Source organism: Mercenaria mercenaria, unplaced genomic scaffold (genome assembly GCF_021730395.1).
Source record: "Mercenaria mercenaria strain notata unplaced genomic scaffold, MADL_Memer_1 contig_2816, whole genome shotgun sequence".
In the NCBI taxonomy this organism is placed as follows: Eukaryota; Metazoa; Mollusca; class Bivalvia; order Venerida; family Veneridae; genus Mercenaria; species Mercenaria mercenaria.
Genome location: NW_026460898.1, coordinates 20,197 through 43,210, shown reverse-complemented (window position 1 = coordinate 43,210; position 23,014 = coordinate 20,197). Strand labels below are relative to the sequence as shown.

Genomic DNA, 23,014 nt, shown 5'->3' with positions numbered 1-23,014 from the left:
AAAACTTTATTCATTATTTGGACGATTTCCTATTCGGTGAAAAAAGCAGAGACATGGTTGGAATGGCTAATTGCAGTTAAGCGACGTGTCCAATTCTGAAAAAGATGGTCATTTATTAGAAACGTTAAATCGCTTTAAAACCAATCAGCGGAGTTATCCGGTTCAGAATAAAATACCAAGAATGAACCATCATCTTTGCCCTGTAAAAACGTTATCAAATTATATAGCAATCAGACCACGCATCAAGGGTTCCCTTTTTTGTCACGAGAACGGCATTCCTGTCACAAGATCTGTTTTCGGGGGTTCTTAACAAATACATTGCTAAAACAAAATATCATTCAGGACACTACAGTTCGCACAGTTTCAGAGTAGGTAAAGCGACAGCCCTTGCGGCTGCAGGCATGTCAACAGAAATAAAATGGCAAATGGGACGCTGGTCCTCTAATTCCTATAAGGTTCATATCCGGCACCAGCTTCATTTGTCGAATAATATAGATTATAAGCCAGTTGAAAGGTACAATGACTATTGGATGTTTGTCTATCTTTAGACGTCTGGGTTCTTGGTGATTCTATCCCCTTAATATAAGGCCGTTGTTGGAGCCAAGACCAAAGGAAAACAGTCTTCGCTTACCAGGTAAGCTAGTTTCCTGGTCGGTCGTTAGAGGCCTACGCTGGTTCGCATTCCGTCGCAGCATAGAAGCTGTAGTTCTTCTTTTGCCGCCAACTTAAGTCATCGTCATTCATCTTGGCGGAAATGATTTAAGTTCTAAGTGTTTTTTTGTAATTAAGAATATAATTGCATGCGAGGAAAAATACCTTAGCATCGCCTTTCAGTACAATTATTTGGGTAGATATTCTCAAGAGACAAGTATTGGACGGCGCTGCCAAGGGGTGGTCTGTTATGGATGAAAAGCGTAAACGGGTGAACCGCTGAGGGAGATATCTTGTGCGTTTGTCTGGTTAATATGGCATTATAGTCCCGTATATTGACAAACTACTGGAGCCAGATGGCGTTCACTTGAATGACGTCGGTCTGGAGTTTTACCTAGATTATATCAGAGACGCTTTAATTAAAAACTTGTGCTAATCCTTCATACGTTTAAGCCACGCAGAACTTTTCGGGGACATATTTGTAAAATTTATTGTGGCTGAAAAAATTTTCAGCCGAGAGCGGATTAAACCTATTTTATTTATCAGTCGGTTGTACATTCTTCGAGATCGGTGTCGAAGTTATGGCTTCATCCCCGTTGGTTAAGAGGCATGTAAGGCTGTATTATGTATAGAACTTGTCTATAGTCTTTGGTAGTGATACCTAGTATTACTGTTGCGCTTGCCAAGGTTTTGCCATAATGTTCGGGCAAAACCAGCTCGCCTTGTTACTGTTAAGCTTGCCATAATCGTTGATAAGATTCAAGTCAAATTCGCATTATTCGTAACAGTGTTGCCATTTGCTTAATTTTCTCGCAACAGTGTTGCCATTTGCTTAATTTTCTCGCAACAGTGTTCACTATTTGCTTACTTAAAGTAGCTTCTGTTTTGTTTTTGGGTTAATAGCCGTTCATAACCGCTCAAAAAGTCAGAAATTTATTTCGTACACCTAGATTTTTTTTTCTGCTTTCGGCAGATTGAGTTTTTACGTTAATTTCTTTTCAGACAGTTGATCAGAGATTTTTGTTGTAAACGTACTATTTGAAAAAGAAATTCTAAACATTTTAATTATTCTAGTTTTTTTATCTCCGAAATAAGGTTTACATGTCAGTCGCCGCCTTGTTTTGATCGCGTGATTACAGACAACACTTATTACAAAGACCAGAATAGATAAATGAAAAGACAACTTGTAATATATCTATATCTGTTTTGTTACAGTATTATTGTAGCTATTTATCACTCTTGATTATATTTCAGCAAACTCTTTAATCATCATATTGTTGCTTGCATTTCTTTCAGGTGATACATGTATGTAACTTTTTAATTTCAACGGAGTTTCACAGGAGTAAACAAAACCCGAATAAGGATTATTTTGTATATTTATTTATTGGTGGTATGTGGGTGTGGGGGAGGTGTTTGTGTGTGGTTGCATTGTCCGGTATGTCTTCGACAACCGTCAAAAAAACAACAACAAAAAAACAAAAACATAAAACAACAACATAATGCAATGAACAATTTACTAGCAACAAATTCGAACAAAGTTTTACAGATGATTAATCATCTTTCGTTACCTATGCAATACAGGAAAATAGTCCTCCGAAGAAAGTCAACCCAAACTCTAAAACTAATTAGATATTTAGAAGCAGCTTCCTGTAGATTTTAATTAAAGAGAACATTGCAAATTTATCTGAAAGAAAATCAATAAAACGAATAACTAGGATACTTTCTTTACCCACGTGCATGCATGACATAATTAAACAGTTCAAGAAGCATTTCAAAAATAATTACCGTTATTGTTTATGAAATTCAAACAAAAAGTGATGTTATAAAGTATCCCACCCATTAGCAGTAACATTGTGTTGCAGATACTTATCCCCTGTGAATGTTTTTTTTCTTGATACACATGTTTAGTATTCAAACCCTTTAAATTCCAATGCTGACGAGTTTGTTCTAGAAATATGTATATATAAATTTGGTTCTGAATTTTGACACCCAGTGCCATCACATTTTTATGACTGTTTTCCTGTGTTTCATTTCCTTACATCCTTAATACTATTTTTCCTGATCAAAAAAGGTCATTTTGGAATTGGTTCAACTTCAAAAGTTGAAATGATCAGCCTATAATGTATAGCAGTAAAACAATAAATTCGATAAATTCCATGACCTGAAGCATATGTTTTGTGCAAATTATGTCTATGATTAAGTGTACATTAAGACCTATGCGAATAACTTGTTTCAGTATTTTGCATGGTTGAAATAAAAGCTCGTAAATTTAAAATAAAATGATCATAAACGCTGTGATGTAAAACGAACGTAAACCGTACAATTTGGATAAAGCCACAAGTTGTATATTAAATTTGCGTGTTACAAGGCAGGAGTTCCACTCGTAAAAGCAATAGAAAAATTGTCACTCTTTCTTATGCGTGGACATTGAAAACAAATTAACATAAACGTTTAAACAAGCTTAGCTTTGTGAAAAAAAAACTATATGCAGCAGGTTGTCGATTTAAGTTCCTGAAAATAGTTAATTAATGCTGTTTTAAACCTTTGGAAAGTTCGTTCAAATGTAATTTGATGATATAAGGATTTGCTTGATTTAACAAGAAATATTTATCGGCGCTCATCGACGGCTGCTCCCCTTAAGATGTATAATCAGCACGAAAATAATCCATTGAATCTAACATACGACCTTTCGCACCGCAAGTGGACACTCTACCATTAGACAAAATTTCTTCACTGAAAGTGGAATGTGTCATGAAATCTCAGTTGCAGAGCGTTCGCATCCGAATCTACAGCTCCGGGGTTTTAGCCCAATCGGAGAGAGAGACAGAGAGACAGTAAGACACAAAGACAGAGACAGAGAGGTCATTGTTAGGCAAAGTAGCTGGTCCAGCGAAGAGACTTTATGGCTGAATGATAGATCTACAGATGGCGATAAAGCATAATTTGCAGCTGGTACGACGCAGATAATTTTGATATTATATTCATGAATTAAATAATATTCTTGAGAGTGTGTCTTCATTTTACAATTAAGCCGACTGCTGGTCCAATGCAAAGATTATTTTCCTTGGCGAGAACCTTTTAAGTTTCTTCTCCCCACAACGTAGATTTTCATATATGCACATTAAAGATATTACACGCAAATATCGACAAAGAATTTTGATGACATATGTCGAGTGCAAGCGAGCATGCTCAACCGTAAAAAGAAAACAACAACGAGTTACAGTCTGACTGGACAACTTCATCAGTAAATGTAAATAACTGTGTATTGTGAAAAAAAAAATAAACGAACAAAAAAAGGAGATCTAAATTAAAGTACAAACTGAATATTTTTTAGCATCAAATGAATCTAAAACGAAAGAAAAGTATTTTCCGGACAATAGGCCGCTGCACCGTAATGGCCGCAGCCGTATATTTTAACTATATCAGAAATGAAATTTATAGTATAGGCCGCTCCGGTATATTGGCCGCGGCCAATACTCCGCAATGCGGCGAACTTGACCATGTTGTTTAAAGACTAGCTGTCATCGATAAACAGTCATTGAAGTCAGTTGTATTTACTGGTAATCACACTGGTTAATCCGTCGAATGCAGTGAACTATTAAGCCCGAAGTGTAAGTTATCGTGAGCTGTTTTCAAAGGTCCTCACGGCAAAATTGTCCGTTTTGTACTTTTTACCCGATTCGATCGTATAAGCAAAATATGGCAACACCGACAAAAAAGAGAAAATTGTTTGGTTGCATACGCTGAAGAAAATGGAAATCGGTATGCTGGTCGCTACTTTGAGGTATGTAACAGAAAACACTGTTCTGTTCGGTAATCAGATTACACATATTTGACTCAATACCGGTAATTGTCTGTTTGCGTCTATTCGTCTATTGTCTACAGAACAATAGAGATACGAAACAACTGTGCTTATTTCACAGTTTGTCTTTCGTGGAGATTTTACAAAGATGGGAATTCTTTTAATTATGAACATAAAACATATCGATTTCGTGTTAAAATCTATTTCCAATACCGAGATGTAATATTGATATTATGTATAGGCCGCATGAAAGGCCCTTTCAGAAAAAATAAAATGACGTATAGGCCGCTTCGACGCATAGGCCGCACACCTGAAAAGTTCACTATTATAAACGTATAGGCCGCGGCCTATTGTCCGGAAAATACGGTATACTATGGAATAATAAAAAAAACACTTACAACAAAATAAAACCTAAAACATAAAAAAACGGTATATATTTAAAAACAAAATTCCAATCACTAAACACTAACAACAAAATGCAATCAAAGAGAAAAGTGTATTATGAATTTAATAAAAAGAAAACACTAAATATAGAATGATTTCAAAACTGAAATAAAAATGTATTGTAAAATAAAAAGTGTAAAATACACGAAAATAAATAAAATGTATTAAAAAAGGATATATTTCTGTCAATAAACTGTAAGTCCTAAGCAAATATCGAAACCGCTTTCTGACTTCAGTTTTATTACCTGGAGATCACCTTATATCGTAATCAGAATTGCACTGACATTCAAAGTAGCATTATTACGTTAACATTCATATAGAGACCTTGCCAACACTCTAATATATGTCGAACTCAAGCGTAACGAAATTGAAATACCAGAAAAGTCAACTTTCACTTTTTAAGTAAATGCAAAAATCGTGTTTTGAAGTCAGCAAAGGTAAACTAGCATCATAACCATAACAATAAAAGTAAATTTAAAACCAACTTATAAAGATTACTGTGAATTTAATATTATAACAAGAAATAAAACCCAAAATCAAAGAAATTATTCTGTGAAATAAACGAAAAGACATCTTCAACAAAATAACATTCAAATTCAAAGAAAGGTATTCTATAAAATTAACAGAAAACAAAAGCAAAAATAAAAAAAAAGAAATTCTGTAAAATTAACAGAAAGCAAAAACAAAAACAAAACAACAAAAAAAGAACAATTATAATAAATAAGTCCTAAACTCAAAGAAAATTGTTCTGTGAAATTAACAAAAAGGCATTTACAACACAAAATCCCTACAATGAAAGAAAGGTATACTTTAAATTCAATTATTCAAGTCAATAAACACTAACAACAAACTGAAATCAAATATCAAAAAAAGATTATCATTGAATTTAATAAATGGAAAACATTAACAACAAAATTAATTCAAAATGGAAAAAGGTATACTTATCAAATAAGAAAAGTAAAACAAAATCAAACTAAAATGAGTTTAAAGATGTCTTTTTGACAATAAACTGATATTCCTCAGCCATACCCCAAACCGGTAAATGTCGTCAGATTTATCTTTTGGCGGAACACACACAAAAGGTTCTTCTCTAATCTTGACGTCACCTAGTACCTTAATTAGAAAAATATTAACATTTAATTTACAAATTACTAAAAAAATACAAGGAAGATATAATTAACCAATGCATTCTATACCAAACTTACAATAAGTGATGTTGGTGGTATTTACTACTAAAAATCTTAACGCTTTCTAATAGTCGAATTAGAATAAAGATATAACCACGAAGAGCATACTGCGTTGAATACGTAACTGAAACTATAGAGCGAGTGCAGTCCAGTGAAATATACTACACAAAATCTTGAAAGAAAACAGAAGGTATTTAAGTATAAATAAATGTATATTTCTTTAGAAACAAATCAATATTTCATCAAACTATTTTAATACGTAAGTCATATTTTAGAGAAAATGTTACTGAAATAAATAAATAGTGAGTGGAGTGACATTTACAACTCAACTTTTGACATGACCTAGTAACTTAACTAGAAACAAACTGCATCTAACTATAATTGTATTAATTACTAGAAACAAGTCAATACTCCACCAAATCTCATACCCATGTGCGGCTTACTTACCTTGAATATGCTACGAAACAAGAGCGAGTGAAGTAACATTTACTTCTCAGAAGTTATCAAAAGATTAATTTTAATGGTAAGGACTATAAGTAAATGTCTTCACGTGCATTTAGTCGTAATAAGACCATGATTAAAAACAGAATAAAAATGTAAATGTTAATATACACACAGAAAGGTATATTGAAAATTAAAAATTGCGACTTCTAGATTACACAAATTATAAACTGTCATTCACACATTGTGTTGTGCACAACTAGGCCTTAATACATCAGTGCTGTAGAGTTTAATCAATGTCCGATCAGCAGTTTAGAAGAAGTTAATAGAGATTCAGAATTTAAAATATCAAAGGGCAACAACTGCATCAATTTTTGAACTGGAGCTTGGAAGTTTCAGTTAGTCGGGACAAAGTAAAGAAGAGAAATACATAAACCTTTCCGTTGCGCACGCTGATGAGTACGGATTTGTTATCAAATGACTGTATTCCAAGGCAATTGTCATGCAACACGTCAAGCAATCCCGCCAGCTGTGCAGCACTTCTTAAAACAACAACCGGTTGAATATCTATCTCTTCAACAGATATCTTGTTCACACTCCAGTATTTTGACGACGAGAAATCCTCTTTGTGTGCAAGCCGTCTACTTAATGCATGAAATTTCAAAGCGCCCTCTCCGATTTCTTAAAATGACAATAATATTTTGACCACGAAATAGTCAGTCAGTAGTTAAAACAACGTTAGTCTATTTTCGTATTTGTAAACATATGAAGAAAAGTTCAATTAATTTCAGGTAGTTTTAGTGTCTGTTGAATACAAAGTTATAAAAAAAAATTCTAATAAGTATAACATACTTTCAATATAGTAGCGTATTTTCTCACCTTTAATCTCCTTCGTCCTTAAATGTTCATTCGTACTTGGCTGGAAAGCCTAAATATTTAAAATGATAAAAGGATATTATGCACTATTTAAGGATCCTATTAATGTAATTGAAGCAGTAATTGTTCACGCTGCTAACGTTTATAGTGGAAGAGGAAGTATGTCAGATTGTTAAAGTCATTGTAATATTTCTAACTTTCCTCACTTCCACTTACTGCTATCTGTCAATACGTTGCTATATTAATAAGTTATTCTATAAATTAGATTCAAAGGATTGTTTTACAACGTCAAGCTGAGATGAAGCTGTTTGAATGAAATAACTTTTTTTTTTACATATTTAAGGCACAACAGAGCAATTATTTGTAAAAGAATTAAACCCTAATACTAGAGGATGCTTCCAGTCTAGACCCTCACGCAGTCTAAAAATAAATTCCACGGTTGTTACGAGTCACAAGTTTCAAACCAAATGGAGCTCCTGATAGGATGTTTGCAGAGAGCGTGCCAAGTTAACTACGCCATACCTTTACTTCAAGAGTCACAAATGTATATATTGCAATAATAACATATTGGATTCACAAATAAACTCGTTGTTCTGACATAAAACAGAAAATAAACTCTACTTAAATAATGCATTTTCCTCACAATTTCGAGCTCACAAGCAATAAATTTGCAAGCAAATTAGCACTCTGTGTAGTTGCCTTTCAATTTATCATTTTGAAAAGTTTTCACAATTTTCTTCAGAAATTTTGATGTACCTGTTAATGAAAAGGGTGAGATTTAAGAGGATTTAAGGGTTTCTGGATCCTTAACGTCTTTTATAAAAAAATCTACTAGATAGTTATTGTCTGCAAACGAGTTTGAAAAAGTAAGTTCTTGAAGGGAAGTTCTTCAAGAGATAATAGGTAAGGGTAGATTTCTTGGAAACACAGAGCACCAAAAACACAGCCCCAGAGCCACGCATTTGCCAACACCAAAAAGAAGCTGTAATGGAAAAATATTTCAGACGGGTTGCTTCAAACCCAAAGGGGAATGTAGAACAAGGACGAATATACAAGGGAATGCCATGTTCTTTAGAAACAGTCGCACTACAACGTAAAAGAAACAACAAAGACAAATATCAAACAGGAAATGTCACGTACCAAAAACGCAGCCTCCCCAAAACGAAACCCAGAGCACGCAGACGCGCACACCACAAATACACACACATACACATACACGCGCACACACACAAAGCCAACACATTAGGACAAAACGAACAAACAAAGGAACACAGTTGGGCACCGCCTTGAACGGTCAGTGGCAAAAACACCACTGGGGAGCTTAAACCGGTTTATGGTGCGCACCCAACCCCACTCTTATCCCCACCAAGTTCCAAAGACACGGGACAGTGTAAATAAAAGTAATCCCCTCCATGTGAATCTCTAACACACGTAATTGAAACAAAAAGGCATGGCATGTAGAACACAAAAATGCTCGTGTATAAATATATAAAAAGCAAACCTTTAGAACCAAAAACGTATGTACTCAATGCCTTTTCAGAAGACATAGCAACAAGAGAATCACCCTTAAGGGCCCGACGAAACAGGCCAGAAGACAGATATCAAAACAGTTCAGTCCTTGTAGGATTTAAAAACTGCTTATCATAGAGTCCCCACCACCCCCTCTTCCGTCAGACACAATTAAAGAGGGAAGCGTAGTGTCCAACTGTAAACGGGTTGAACACTAAACATGCGGTATGTCTCAAAACAGTTGAGTCGTAACCTCTTTTAATAAAACGTTTTATAATTTTACCAAATACATTTGGAAAATTACCATGACCCAAGATCTTACGAAGTTTGTAAACAACATCCCCATAAAAAACGTGTTTAGAAATACCTTCTCGTAGAAGTGTCTTTAAATTACTATTGAATTTTAAAACTAAATCAGAATTACGATAGTAAAATTTAGCAAAATATTTACGCAATTTGTAATAACGGTAGCCTTGCTGAAGAAGTTTACTTGTAATCCACAATAGCGCAGACACTCATGTACCAAAGATAAACATACAACCACGATCAACAGAATAACATAGAAAAACGAACAAGCAACACATAAGAAAACAGTAGGGCACCGTTATAGACTCACAAGCATACAAACGCACCCACACAAGTAGGAAAAAAAAAAAACAATCAAGTAACGTCTTAGGATTCGGCTGCCAAAACAAAGGGGAGCCACGAAAACTTACTAAAAGTAAAGGGGTAGGGGATGCAAAAAGTAGTGTAAATGCAAGGGTAAGGAGCAGGCAATAAGGGGAGTGAGGCGGAGGAAAAACGCTTACAACAAACAAGAAAACATACGCAACAGACAATACAAGACAGACAAAACAACATTACTCAAGGTGATTCATTCATATTCATTCTTGTAAAATATCTGGAAACATCCATGTTAACACAACAAATGTTAATAGAACATTAGTAGAGTATTGCTATTTTTATTCTTAGAAAAATGAAAACAGTTATGCTGTGATTATACAAAATAGCGAAGGAGTAATTATTATACCTTTCTTCAATTTCAATATTTGATTGATATTTGATTTTTTACAGTTAATATGAGATACCTTATTCTACTATGCACAATCTTTTTACAAAACACACAAGATAAAGAAATACATTCATTTAAGTGTTTGATTTAATTAATCAGATTTATTTCATTATCAGCGCAAAGATTAACTTCCAATTCTATTACGGGTTTTGCAAAGTCATTTTATAAACCTAACAATAATGCTATCATTAATACCTAAGAAGAGCATTTGAGAAGTAATCATTTCTGACAGCTACTCTTGACGTTTGACCTTAATGTGACATTTTACCTTGAAATGACCCCCCAGGATACGACAGTCCATAAATACTCCCGCAGTTGACTCATATATAAAGATTAGCATTGCTGTTAAGCATTAAAAGATTTCATCAGATAGAGACATTTACAAGCATAGAAATCATTTTGAAAATACTTTTAATTATCTTATAACTAGAATTAATTAAGGCATTAAATACCTAACCCAATTTTTAAACTGATAGTGGGGTATGATGTAAATGAAAATAACAGAAGGGTAGAATTAATCAGTAAATGCACGCATTTGACCTTTGACTTAATTATGCCATAACTAGAAAATGACAAATGCGATAGCTCCCTGTAAATTTCATGTTCCGTCCTTAGGATCACTTCTATACTTATATCTGGAAACGAACAGAGAATGTCATCAGAAGTCACAGTTATACTTTGCTGATTTTTTGCAGACTAGTATAAACCACAAAATTAAATAATTAGACATAAAATTAAAGGATTTTTTCTTAGATATATACATATTTTAAATCAATGCAAACGGTTATTTATTAGCGTGTCTATACCTTTTCTCCAATGATCGCTGTCAACGTGTAAAGTATCGGGTTAAGGGCGGAGTTTACCGGCAAGATAAACACAGCCGCCCATGCGTACACATCTCCCGATATGGCATGGCCTGAAAGCGCTGTAACACCTGAAATCGATAACTTTTATATTGAAAACATTTTTACAATTCAGTAAATTTTGTATCTATAATTATTTACTAATATCAAACAATGCTTAATTGACAATACCATTTATGAGCTAGTGTGCCTGAAATCGATCACTATTGACGAAGTTTAAGATTCATTCTAAAATTTCTAATATTGATACTTATTTGATTTTGTCAAATGATATTTAAATGGGACGAATCATATGATAAAAACAATGAATGAGCTGAGCAAGAAATTAGCTGTTAAGACAAATTGTTGGCAGTGACACAGGACTGCTAACCTTTTAAAGAGGGGCTTCCTTGGCTGAGTGGTTATGGTCACTGACTTCAAGTCACTTGCCCATTACCGATTTGGGTTAGAGTCTCATTTGGGGTGTAGTATTTTTCTTGCGAGGAAGCCATCCAGCTTGGTTACTAAAGGTCAGTGGTTCTACTCAGGTACCCGCCCATCATCCGCAATGACAATCTGGTAAGTCACCATATGATATATAACTGTGTCGGTATGACGTTAACCAAGCCCCCTACCTAACCAACCTACCGCAACCACCACCACAAAAATAATAAACAAGGTTCTGTGATTGTGTTAGCAATTAACAAGCTCATTACATAGTGGCGATATTATTTTCATAATTATCACAGTTGCTTAATTTAGCAGTCAAGGAAATAGCTTTGTTTGTCTTTCTTCAGTACTTTATGTAAGTTATCATGGAAAAGAGAGATTGCAAGCCAGAAGATTGAGTAATTATATCCCCACCAAACATGTTTGGGGGGCTATATAGGAGTCAGTTTTTTTCGCGTCGCGTCACGTCCCGTCGCGTCGCGAAATCTATATCTCAGTTATTACTAAATGGATTTGATTCAAACTTAAAATAGATGTTCCACCTTATCACTCACATCATGTGACACAAGGTGCATAACTCTGACTCCAAATAATCATGAGTTATGCCCCCTTTTACATAGAATTTAAGGTTAATTTTGATGCATTTTCACTATATCTCAGTTATTACTAAATGGATTTAATTCAAACTTAAAATAGATGTTCCACCTTATCACCCGCATCATGTGACACAAGATGCATAACTCTGACACCAATGTTTCATGAATTATGCCCCTTTTACTTAGAATCTAAGGTTAATTTTGATGCATTTTCACCATATCATTCTGATTGGCTTAGAGCCAAAGGGAAGTTACCTTTTTTGATACCCCGTCACGAGTGGTGGGGGCTATAGGAACTATCTCCGTCCGTCCTTCCGTCCGTCCTTTCGTCTGTCTGTAACACTTTCGTGTCCGCTCCATATCTTCTAAACCCCTTGGAGGATTTTCATGAAACTTGGGTGAAACGATCAACTTATCACGACAATTTGTATAACTTATGAATCAGCCAAGTCGGCTGAAGGTCAAGGTCACAACTCAAGGTCAAAGGTATAAGCCTTCCATTTTGTGTCCGCTCTATATCTCCTAAACCCCTTGAAGGAATTTTATAAAACTTGGGTCAAATGCTCACCTTATCAATACAATGTGCAGAACTCATGAGTCAGCCATGCCGGTGTAATGAAGTATTTCGACCCCCATACAATAACGATCCCCCGGTCATTATTCTATAGAAAATGTGACTCCTTCCCTGTAAAATATTGACTCCCCTTATAAAAAACTGACTCCCTTTGAAAACTCTATAGAATAACAACCCCCCGGTCATTATTTTATAGAAAAACTGACCCCTCCAAGTAAATACTGACTCCCTAAAGATGACTCCCTTCGAATCTCATAGAATAACGACCCCGGTTATTTTTCTGTAGGAAAGGTGACTCCTTCCATGTAAAATACTCACTGCCGAAATTACTACATTCGAATTCTCATACAATATCAATTCCCGGACATTATTCTATTTAAAAAAAGTTACTCTTTCCGTGTAAAACACCGGCTCCTAAAAAGACTTTCGACGATAATATCTATTAAAAAGTGATCCCCATCAAACCTAACGGACAATTTTACTAGATCTACAACTCTAATACCCTCCATTGTCAATAGTTAACATTTTGATTGTTCTACTACTACTGGTGCCGCTACTTCTATTGCTATTACTACATGTACTTCTTCTTCTTCTATTACTACTACTACTACTTCTACTACTACTACTACTACAACTGCTACTACTGATACTGCTATACCTGCTTCCACTAATACGTCTTGTACATCTACCTCTTCTTCTCCTGCTGCTGTTGTTGCTGTCACTTATTCCTCTGCTGCTGCTGCTGCTGCTGCTGCTGCTACTGCAACTGCCACTACCACTGCCACTACTACTACTACTACTACTACTTTCTATTGTTGCAGCTACCGTACTTTACTGCCACTGCTATGTATTGCAACTTCTGTTAATACTAAGTTCTATGCTAGCAGTTTCTTGTGCAGTTTTCTTCTGAAGAATTACTTCATACCGAAGTGTGCAGGGATTATTGACACTGGTGTGTTTTGTGAACGTATTGTGAATTGTTATTTTCCTGGAAAAAAATGTATACACCAAGATACAGCGTCTAGAAATAGAATCCCTTTTCCCGTTCTGGAATGCTCTGATTTCTGTGTTAAGTGATAGTATCTGGGGCTAATGGTCAAACGGAAGGACGGACGGACGGACAATGGCAAATCTATATGCCCCCCTCCCCCGAGTGGGGGCATAAAATGCAGCAATTAGGCCTTAGATACATGAGTTATCACTAAATTTGACCAAATGACCGGGGGGGGGGGCGTTTTCTTTTATGGGAGTCAATATTCTTCGTGAGGTTCAGTTTACTTCACATGGGGGAGTCATAGTACTATGATCTGGAGGTCATAATACTATGACCGGGGGGTCACTTTTTCTATAGAATAATGACCGGGGGGGGGGGGGGGTGTCATTATTCTATGGGGGTCGAAATACTTCATTTCACGGGCTCAAGGTCAAGGTAAAAACTTAGGATCAAAGGTTTGAGCCTTCCATTTTGTGCCCGCTCTGTATCTCCTAAACCCCTTGGAGGATTTTCATCAAACTTGGTCAAATGATCACCTCATCAAGAACTCATGAGTCAGCCATTTCAGCTCAAGGTCAATGTTACAACTCAGGGTCAAAGGTTTGAGCTCTGTATCTCCTAAACCCCTTGAAGGATTTTCATGTAATTTGTTACTTCCCCTTAAATTCCAAGAATTAGTTTATTTTTAGAAATTCTATTTTTTGATTTTTTTCTCTAAAATTTTATTATTAGTCCTATGTAAAAAGTAAATACATTTTTCTGTGGTAACATGTGTCGGTAAGACATTTTTATTCATTTTCACTGTATCTCTAATATTAGAGATTTTTATCCCATCCCTCATCCTGGGCACATATACTAGTATAACTTATATGTGCCGCGGAAACCCAGGATGAAGTACTCCAAAGATGAGTAAAACATTTTTTATAAATATTATTTTTTTTACGTTTTAGATTATTCTAAGTATTTTTAAAATTTCTTATTGTTGCCATTCTTTTGTGACAAGATCGTATTGTGGGGGTATAAGTCACTCCTGTGACAGGTCTAGTTTGATTTTGTACGCACACGTACCTTAGAGGATAAGACTGGGATTGAGAGAAGTTCATGTGTCACAGGGTGAGAAAGATGTGCTCTCAGTGAACCCGTGACCCCTCGCTTACAGGGCAAGTGCTCTTCCGTCTTAGCTTACCGGCTGCCTAACGCATATTCTCCCCTTATGTGACCAAATCCTTATAGTGACATACGTGAAATCTTATAGTTTTCCTATCGCCTATCTAATGCTTGTAGAACGTGCGAAAAGTAATCGACAAGGACTAATCTTCATTTGTTTAGATTTCCTAAAAATCTTAAGTTAACTGAAATGTTCTTTAAATTAAAAAAAAAACTATAGGTATCTATATAGTATTAAAGTGTTTCTTTTTAAATGAATATAAATTGCAAGTATTTAAATGTTTTAAATCAAACACAAAAATTACCAGATATTCATCGAATAAGAAAAGAAACACCTCAAAAATGTAGCCCAACTCCCTCCTCACCACCCGTCACCTCCACCACCAAATAAAAAGTAAACACGTAGCAGTGTATGCATAGATGTAAAAATAACCAACATTTTCACAAATAATCTAGACAAAGTAAATCATATAGACGATGAGGGGGAAATTTGTTACACTGGAATACATTGGCCTGGAAACAGCGTCAAAACACCACTTAGGAGTTTAAACCGGTTTTACAGTGCACAATGGCAATGTATATACATGTACAAAATGTATTGGACAGCAAATAAAATTATCGCCAGCAGATACGAACCAAGCCTTTTTTATCATTTGTGGTACATTGTCACCTTGGAATCCATTCACTGTACCTGCATAACAGTCCTCCCCTTAAGCAGGGGCTATGAATGTGGTGCGTGAGAGATGATGCACTTCTCATTACCTCCCGTGGACAGAAAACTCAAACCAAGTTTGCAAATGTTCTGCCAAAATGCATTTTATGCTTCTAAAGTACGTTCTAATGATATTATTTATCATGCAGCTACTATAAAAACTGTCCAATAACACGTGTTTGATAATGATAATATTTTGTTATAACGTCATTGAAGTGAAAATCAATTTTGGCCACCCATATTGGAGGACTAGTTTTTACATAAGTTCTATTCAAAGTTCAATTTCTTTATACAGTCCAGTTAATGTTGTTTGACTTTGCCTGACATTTATCTGAACTGATTCGATAATCTCAACTTGTAATTTCCTCTTTGTTCTACCTGTCTCCATTTTAGTGAATAGACAAACGTACTTTATGACGAAATTGTTAACTTACATCATGGCGACACAATGTTTACATGTATCGGTTCTCGGAAGGGTTAAATACACTTGACACAATATACTTATTGTGCATTCATAATTGATGTCTAATCAGAGGCATTTTTTTATTAACCGGAGGCTGAAGTATTTATTCTCAACAGAGTAAGTTTTAATTTCCTTCTGACAGCTGAATCCGTGAATAAAATTTTCAGCGCTTGGGACATGAGTCAAATGATGCAAACAAATTAAGCATGTTCTTATTTATGTAACTGGAAGATTTTTTATTTTGAGTGTATTTCATTGTTAGTTTTTTAACCAGGTTTTCAACGAAAACCTGAGTTATTAGATTGGGGTAGATGTCGGTAGGGCGGGCGGGCGGCGGCGGCGGTGGCGGCGGCGGCGTCAAACTGGTGTTTCCGGTCAATAACTTTTGTTTCGGTAAAGATATTTGAATAAAACTTGGTTTGTATTTAGCTTATATCAAGACAAAGGCTGGGATTGATTTTGGGGTTTCTGGGGTCAAGGTCAAGGTCAGTGTTACTATAAATAGAAAAAGGGTTTACGGTCAATAACTTTTGTTTCGGTAAAGATATTTGAATAAAACTTAGTAGGTATGTAACCTATATCAAGACAAAGGCTGGGATTGATTTTGGGGTTTCTGGGGTCAAGGTCAAGGTCACTGTTACTTAAAATAGAAAAAGGGTTTCCGGTCAATAACTTAACTTAGGAATGAGCTATCATGATGAAACTTGGTGTATAGAAAACTTATATAAAGTTGTAGCTTTGGATTGATTCTGGGGTTTCTGGGATCAAGGTCAAGGTCATTGTTACTAAAAATAGGGTAAGGGTTAGGTTAGGGTTAGGGTTAGCATATCTTCTACATGCATGGAGGGATTTTGATGAAAGTTGGCACAATTGTTCACCATCATGAGACGGAGTGTCATGCGCAAGAACCAGGTCACTAGGTCTAACGTCAAAGGATACAAGAATGAAAACTTTGTCTGGAGCATATCTTCATGCATAGAGGGATTTTGATGTAACTTGGCACAATTATACACCATCATGAGACGAAGTGTCTTGCGCAGTTCCCTTCTTTAGAATTACTTCCCTTTGTTGTTACTATAAATAGCTTATATTGTAACTTTTTCATTACTAGACGTAGGGAAAAATCGAGACCACTTTTCTGTAGTACAACATGCATGTTACATCCAATTTTGAGGTGTATTTTGACCAATCTCTACCTGGTAAGGATTTCTGTGTGGACTTACAATTTTTTTGTTTGTATTTTTTTTAAGATTAACTTTCCTTAGTTGTTACTATAAATAACTTATATTGTAACTTTTTTATAATTGACCGTAGGGAAAAACCAAGACCACTTTTCTGTGGTACAACATAGTTGTTACTTTCTAATTTTAGGTGTATTTTAAGGTATCTCTACCTGGTAAGGAGTTTTTTTGTGGACTTAGAAAAACAAAAGAATTACAATGATTACTAAACAACCACAAAATTAAAATTACATCTGCAAATACAGGTGCTAGAGTAAAGAAATTTGCTGTGACGGGCGTATATTGTGACATTCTGGCACTCTTGTTTATTCTTATGAAAAGTGTTGAAAACCTGGTTTCGTGGCATTGCCGCGTTTCTTGTTTTTTAAATATAAATATCAGAAAGACAGCAAACATTGCCTAAGTTGAATCCAACATGGCTGCCGTATTGTTTAGTTCAATTTCAAGAGCGGATGATTTTTCAAACCCGTAAAATTTGAATTTATTTATTTATGCTTCAGCCATCAGTTTTAAGAAACAAGATATGGACATGTGTTGTTCCATGCAGATTATGAGTTACATGATCAATAGAATTATTTTTAACAGATTACTGTCTTTTGATAGCAATATTATTAAGCCCGATAAATATGGGCAGAAAGGGTTGGGTAAACTTTACCCCTTCCAACCTTGCCTGATAACATTGATATCAAAAATCAGAAGATGTTTATTCTCTATTTATCAATACAATTGAACTGTGCTTTGAAAGCATGCTCCGGTTCGGATATACATTGCGACAAAGGTTCGTTTCTCATTTCTTCGTTTTCTTCGTTTCTATTTTTGAATTTCATTTCTGACATAGCCATTTACATGAAAATATATTACAGCTATTTTGACAAATATATATGTAACTGTAGATAAAAAACGGTAGAATGTGTAATATTTACACAAGTATTACCATTAAATTAGCACTCCTCATGGGAATACCGGTACGTTTAAATGTATACGAAGAATGTTGTAAGGCAGTATTGATTGGATATACAAGGAGACGCTTTACAGCCAGCAGGTTTTATTTTCCAAATTTGCTTTGTAGTAAGCTAAGCTAAATAAAATAAATAGTGGTCTTATACGAATATCTTCACTTCCAGCAAAATGTAAATATGCATGGCTAGGCATTACTCTAACTGCAAACTGGCGTATAAAATCTGTCGCTACTTACCAAACCTAGCACATGACACATGTCAATATACATGTCAATCCAGCTGATGAAATCTATCGTTCTTAAACTAAATGTATCCAATCTTATCCATTACAATAGCTGGACACCTTGCATAATGAAACCAGCACATGAAATTTGTTGCTACTTACCCATCACTCCAATTGGAAACCAGCACATGAAATCTGTTGCTACCACAAGTAGAAGATTTCTGGCAACTTTCAAGTCTCTCATTCGTGAAGACTGTGGGGCCGTGGCCATTCCACGTGACTTACGCATTTCATAAAAGATTGTCCATTGACCAGCTGCCACTAGGAGAAATGTGATGAAGTTAAAAAGTACAAAAACCAAAATAGAGTAGACCCAGCCAGGCGGACGATCTCTTGTCAAAGGCAAAGCGATGCATACCCCAGATCTTGAGTAAAACTTGTTTTGAAAGAAGCCTACATATACAACTGGTAATATTGCAATGAAACATGAAGTAAGCCAAGCCAGTGATACGCAGAGAATGGACTTCTTCTTTGTAAAAAATTTGGGGCGGAACGGAAATTTGATAACAAGCAACCTGTCTAAAGTTATCAAGCACAGAAAGAAAACGCTAGATTCTGATGATATAGTGGACAAAACACCAGCAAGATTACACAAAAAACTTCCACGCCATTTCTCATCTTCGTAAATGTACCTGAAAGAAATAATACAGTTTTAATAGAAGTATTTATTATATTAAACGGTAGACTTACAGCCTGTGCAAAACTCCGAGAAACAAAAACTCAAACTTGTTCTCATTTAGGTAATTGGAAGATTTTTTATTTTGAGTTTAAGTCATTGTTAGTTAGAAAAAAAGTCAGAGGAAACTGAACTGCAACGCATTGATTACTTTCCATTGTCTTAATAATTACAAGTATATTTCTCTTACGTGCTAACACGAAAAACGCATATAACAAATATTAGATATTTATCAATATACAGGCCTGTTTGCAATTTTTTCTCGAGGATAATTGTTTTAAAAGTTTCTTATTCCCCGGTGTTTGCTGAATTATGATCACATTGGACATATATTATCATTGAAAATGAAACGTTATAGCGGTAAATCATTTTGATATGACCAAATAGTATGCAAAAACCTTTTTCAAAACCACAGCCTTTGTGCGACGGTGGTGAAGTATGCGTGGGTGTGCGTGCGATCGTGCGTGCGTGTGTCTGTTTGAGTGAGCGGGAGGGGTATGGCTGGTATTTGAGTCTAAGTAAGCAACCTTTACCATTCGTTCAAATTTACAGAAGAGAGATTTACAAAAGTCTTATTATTTCTTTTTCAATCTTGATTGAGTTTTATGAATTATAATTAAAATTCTACATCTAATAATGATTTATTACATTGTCTTAATCATCGTATGTGCGGACGTTGTAACCGACAGTGGATTTTTCAGCATTCCTATCGGTTGTATTTGGCATTTAGTCAGCAGCCACATTCACGTCGTTGAGAACTGGCAGTTTCAAATTTGGCAGTCATACTGTTAGCGATTATTGACTGTAAATGTAAAAGTATTTGTAAAAATCTAAAATACCTTTTCCTGAAGACAGCATCGGCTATCGCTATTATCAACAGATAGACCCCCATAAGAAGATCAGCTGCAGCCAGATTCGTTACAAATATACCAAAACTAAGCTGTAGACGTTTCCTATCCACCTTCAGTCTATAAATCAAAGAAAGGCAATTTCCGAGCAGAGCCAACATGCCAACCAACCATAAAAGAAACTGTAGCACCGAATGTCGCATGAGGTCTTCACATGAAGAAAATTCATCTCTTGTTGGGATACAGTTATTTTCATCAACATAGTTTGGCCGAATACAACAGAACTTGAAAGACGGTGTTCTAAGTAACTTCAAATCGATCACTCCAGTGAAAATGTCCTTGTTTAATGATTCTATTGTATTTCCTTCAAAGTTGATTATGTTTGCTGATAAATTATTGAAGGCAAATGGCTGAATATCCTCTAGTTTATTATTAGACAAGTCTATATTTTTCAACTTTAAACCAGCAAAGGTATTAGCTGAAATCTTTGTTAGGAGAGAATTTGCCAGATTCAATTCACGAATAAAAAAAAGGTTTTGAAAGGCATTTGGATCTATTCTAGACAAATAATAATTACCTTGAATATGCAATGTTTTAAGCTGCTTCAAACTGCTAAAAACGCGATCTGGTAATATTCTTATTAGGTTGTAACTTATATCAAGTAACTGAAGGTTCCTTAATCTGTTGAAAGCATTGCGAGTTATGACTTTTATACCACAACCTGACACATTTAGAATTGACAAAACTATAAAGTCTAGCACAGGCTGTTGTAAAACACTGTCTAGTTTTATATTTAAACTTAGATCCAATTCTCTGGTAGTTTTTGGGATGTCATTAACATGTGATAAGTTTCTGTCTATGCAAATTGCAGCTAATCCATTACAGAAACACCCGTTCGGGCATTCAAAATCACATAATAATTCGTCGTCACCATGCAAGCAGTGTTTGTAGCCATCACACACCTGGTCCAGTTGTATACATGTTTTACTTGACGCGCATTTATATTGACCTTGGCAGTGTACCTTTGAATTCACTGAAAAGTATACGACATATAACATTACATATATGCATGTGTACTGTACTTGTCTTAAAAACATATATTATTAATTATCTTGACAAATTTAACGTCATATATCCAAGTCTACCTACCTTTACATAAAGCACTGAAATATTCTGCTCCGATAGCAGTTAATATCTTCAATCTTCTGACACGTACTGGAATAACTTTCGGAACAAAACTTTGATTATCATAGTCAGTATTAAAGACTTGTGTTACAAGATAAATCTTATAATCTCCAGTTAAACCAGTTATATTTGAAAACATCTCATCAGCGACTTCTTTAGAGCTTTGACTGTTTTGTATGTATATCAATCCTCGAGTTCCATTCTTTGAGAATTTGACAGACTTCACAAAATCTTTAGACATAACCTTGTAACTGCATGTCGGTACGCGTGTTGTATCACCTCTTTGATCAATCTGTCTGTCTGAAACAAGTATCTGTGTACTGTCTATATCAAACGTCGTCAATGGTTTTGATGCTTCGAAACTTAATACTCGGACAATATTAGTTGCTGTATAAAATTGTCTTGAAAATTGACGAATAAATAACTCCTCTGTTGTTCCCTTTTCGTAAAGGATAAGTATCTCATTTTGTAACGACTCACAACCTGATGAAGAAGAATCTGAACATTAAGATATAGGAAATATAAGAAGAAGGTCATAAAAGTGTATCTAATAGGTTTTAAAGACAAATCAAAAATTTGTATTAATGCAATTAGTGGAAAAGCAACTACTTGCACAACTGTCATTTAAATTGCAACTGAAATGTGGTGTCAATCGGACACCAGTGGCTTCTCTTACCCTTCTTGACCTTGAACTTGGATATTTAGCACAGCACACCTAAAACTTGTCATAAATACTTCTGCCATATTCATGTAATTTAAAAAAACAAACATCGTTGATCTCTCTTAACTAAGACCTTGAGCACAAGAAGACGCGTTCTTATAATGAACACTTCAAGCTGAAACTGACTTTTTAAATTGTTAAATTGTGTTGGAAGATATCCAGAGTGTTTATCATGTGTTTAACCTATTAAAATTTACCGTGAAGATATCAGGGAAGCTAATGATTACACGCAACAGTGCTGAAACACCTGTTTTTGTCAAGTTAGAATAGAATCTCAAATTCAGTAACACAAATATGAACGGGCCAGAAAATTCATAATCAAAGACCAGTTTTCTCTTTAAAGTGGCCAGTCACATTTAAGGTATATTTATTGCAGTTTTACTTTTTGTAAATTCTGTTTATTAAAAGGACCCATTTCATTGAGTTAGATCATTGTTAGAAATGTATGTTTCATTGACTTCAAATTGATGAAACTTTGTAACTCACACCAACTTAAATAAGAAAGCATTTGTTAAAAATTGATAAGTACTTCTTTTGATATTTGAACATATTTAACTTGCGTTAAGCACTAAATAAACCTATATAAGTGTAAATGATCAAACGATAAAGTTTCATAAAATCTGTTTTCTGACCAAAATCTGAATAACCACCATTCATTGGTGTTGCAGAGGGAGTCTATGCTCAAAACATTGGAGAAATACTTTTATCTAGTTAAAAACACAATAAGAAAATCCCTGGAAGCATAGAACTTATCTATCAAAATTAAAAGCAGACTCTATTTGAGCTACTCTGTTCATGAGAGGTGATGAAATTGAAACAACCTCACGTCCGAATGCATAACTCTATCACAAACAAGCTCTGATTTGGCTCTCAGATCCCAAAGGAGCAGATAAAAGTTTTTCCAAACAAAATATGATACTGACCAAAAGGTTCGATACTTCGATAAACGCTGTGTCATATTGTCGAAATAAATACAGACAGGTAGACTGATTACTTCAGGGATTTCATGAAAAAGACAAGAGCCTAAATTGTAAAAGCCATTACCGCAGTTTTCTTCATCTTGTCCTCCTTTACAATTGATATCTCCGTCGCATACAAAACGTATAGGCAAACAGAAACTACCTGGGCATTTTACAGTGTCATTTGGACATTCAAATTTTTCTGAAATAAACAAGCATTGTTAGATATGTTTATAGCCATTTTTTTGTTTAATTATGGCCAGTTTATAGCCATCTTTTGTTTAATGATGGCCAAAGAGAGATAGTAAGCATCATTTTAAGCACGTTCGCAATTGTCGGATTCTGTTTTACGTTATTTTTTT

The 23,014-nt window shown here is 35.0% G+C and overlaps 1 protein-coding gene and 1 long non-coding RNA gene across 2 annotated transcripts in view; both read right to left on the bottom strand.

Moving 5' to 3' along the window:
• Window positions 1–2,058: 2,058 nt before the first annotated feature.
• Window positions 2,059–7,455, bottom strand: LOC128552457 (uncharacterized). The gene is made up of 3 exons (XR_008369081.1): window positions 7,405–7,455; window positions 6,962–7,206; window positions 2,059–6,010 (listed from the first exon to the last, which is right to left on the bottom strand). It is a non-coding gene; the product is annotated as an uncharacterized LOC128552457 (long non-coding RNA).
• Window positions 7,456–10,782: 3,327 nt separating this feature from the next.
• LOC128552456 (G-protein coupled receptor GRL101-like) overlaps window positions 10,783–23,014 on the bottom strand; it is a gene marked incomplete at its 5' end in the record, with an annotated part of 28,776 nt that continues 16,544 nt past the window's right edge. Inside the window, 5 exons of the mRNA XM_053533496.1 lie at window positions 10,783–10,916; window positions 18,366–18,895; window positions 19,779–20,820; window positions 20,937–21,455; window positions 22,738–22,854. Coding sequence (XP_053389471.1) covers window positions 10,783–10,916; window positions 18,366–18,895; window positions 19,779–20,820; window positions 20,937–21,455; window positions 22,738–22,854 — 2,342 coding nt within the window. The remainder of the gene's footprint in view (window positions 10,917–18,365; window positions 18,896–19,778; window positions 20,821–20,936; window positions 21,456–22,737; window positions 22,855–23,014) is intronic.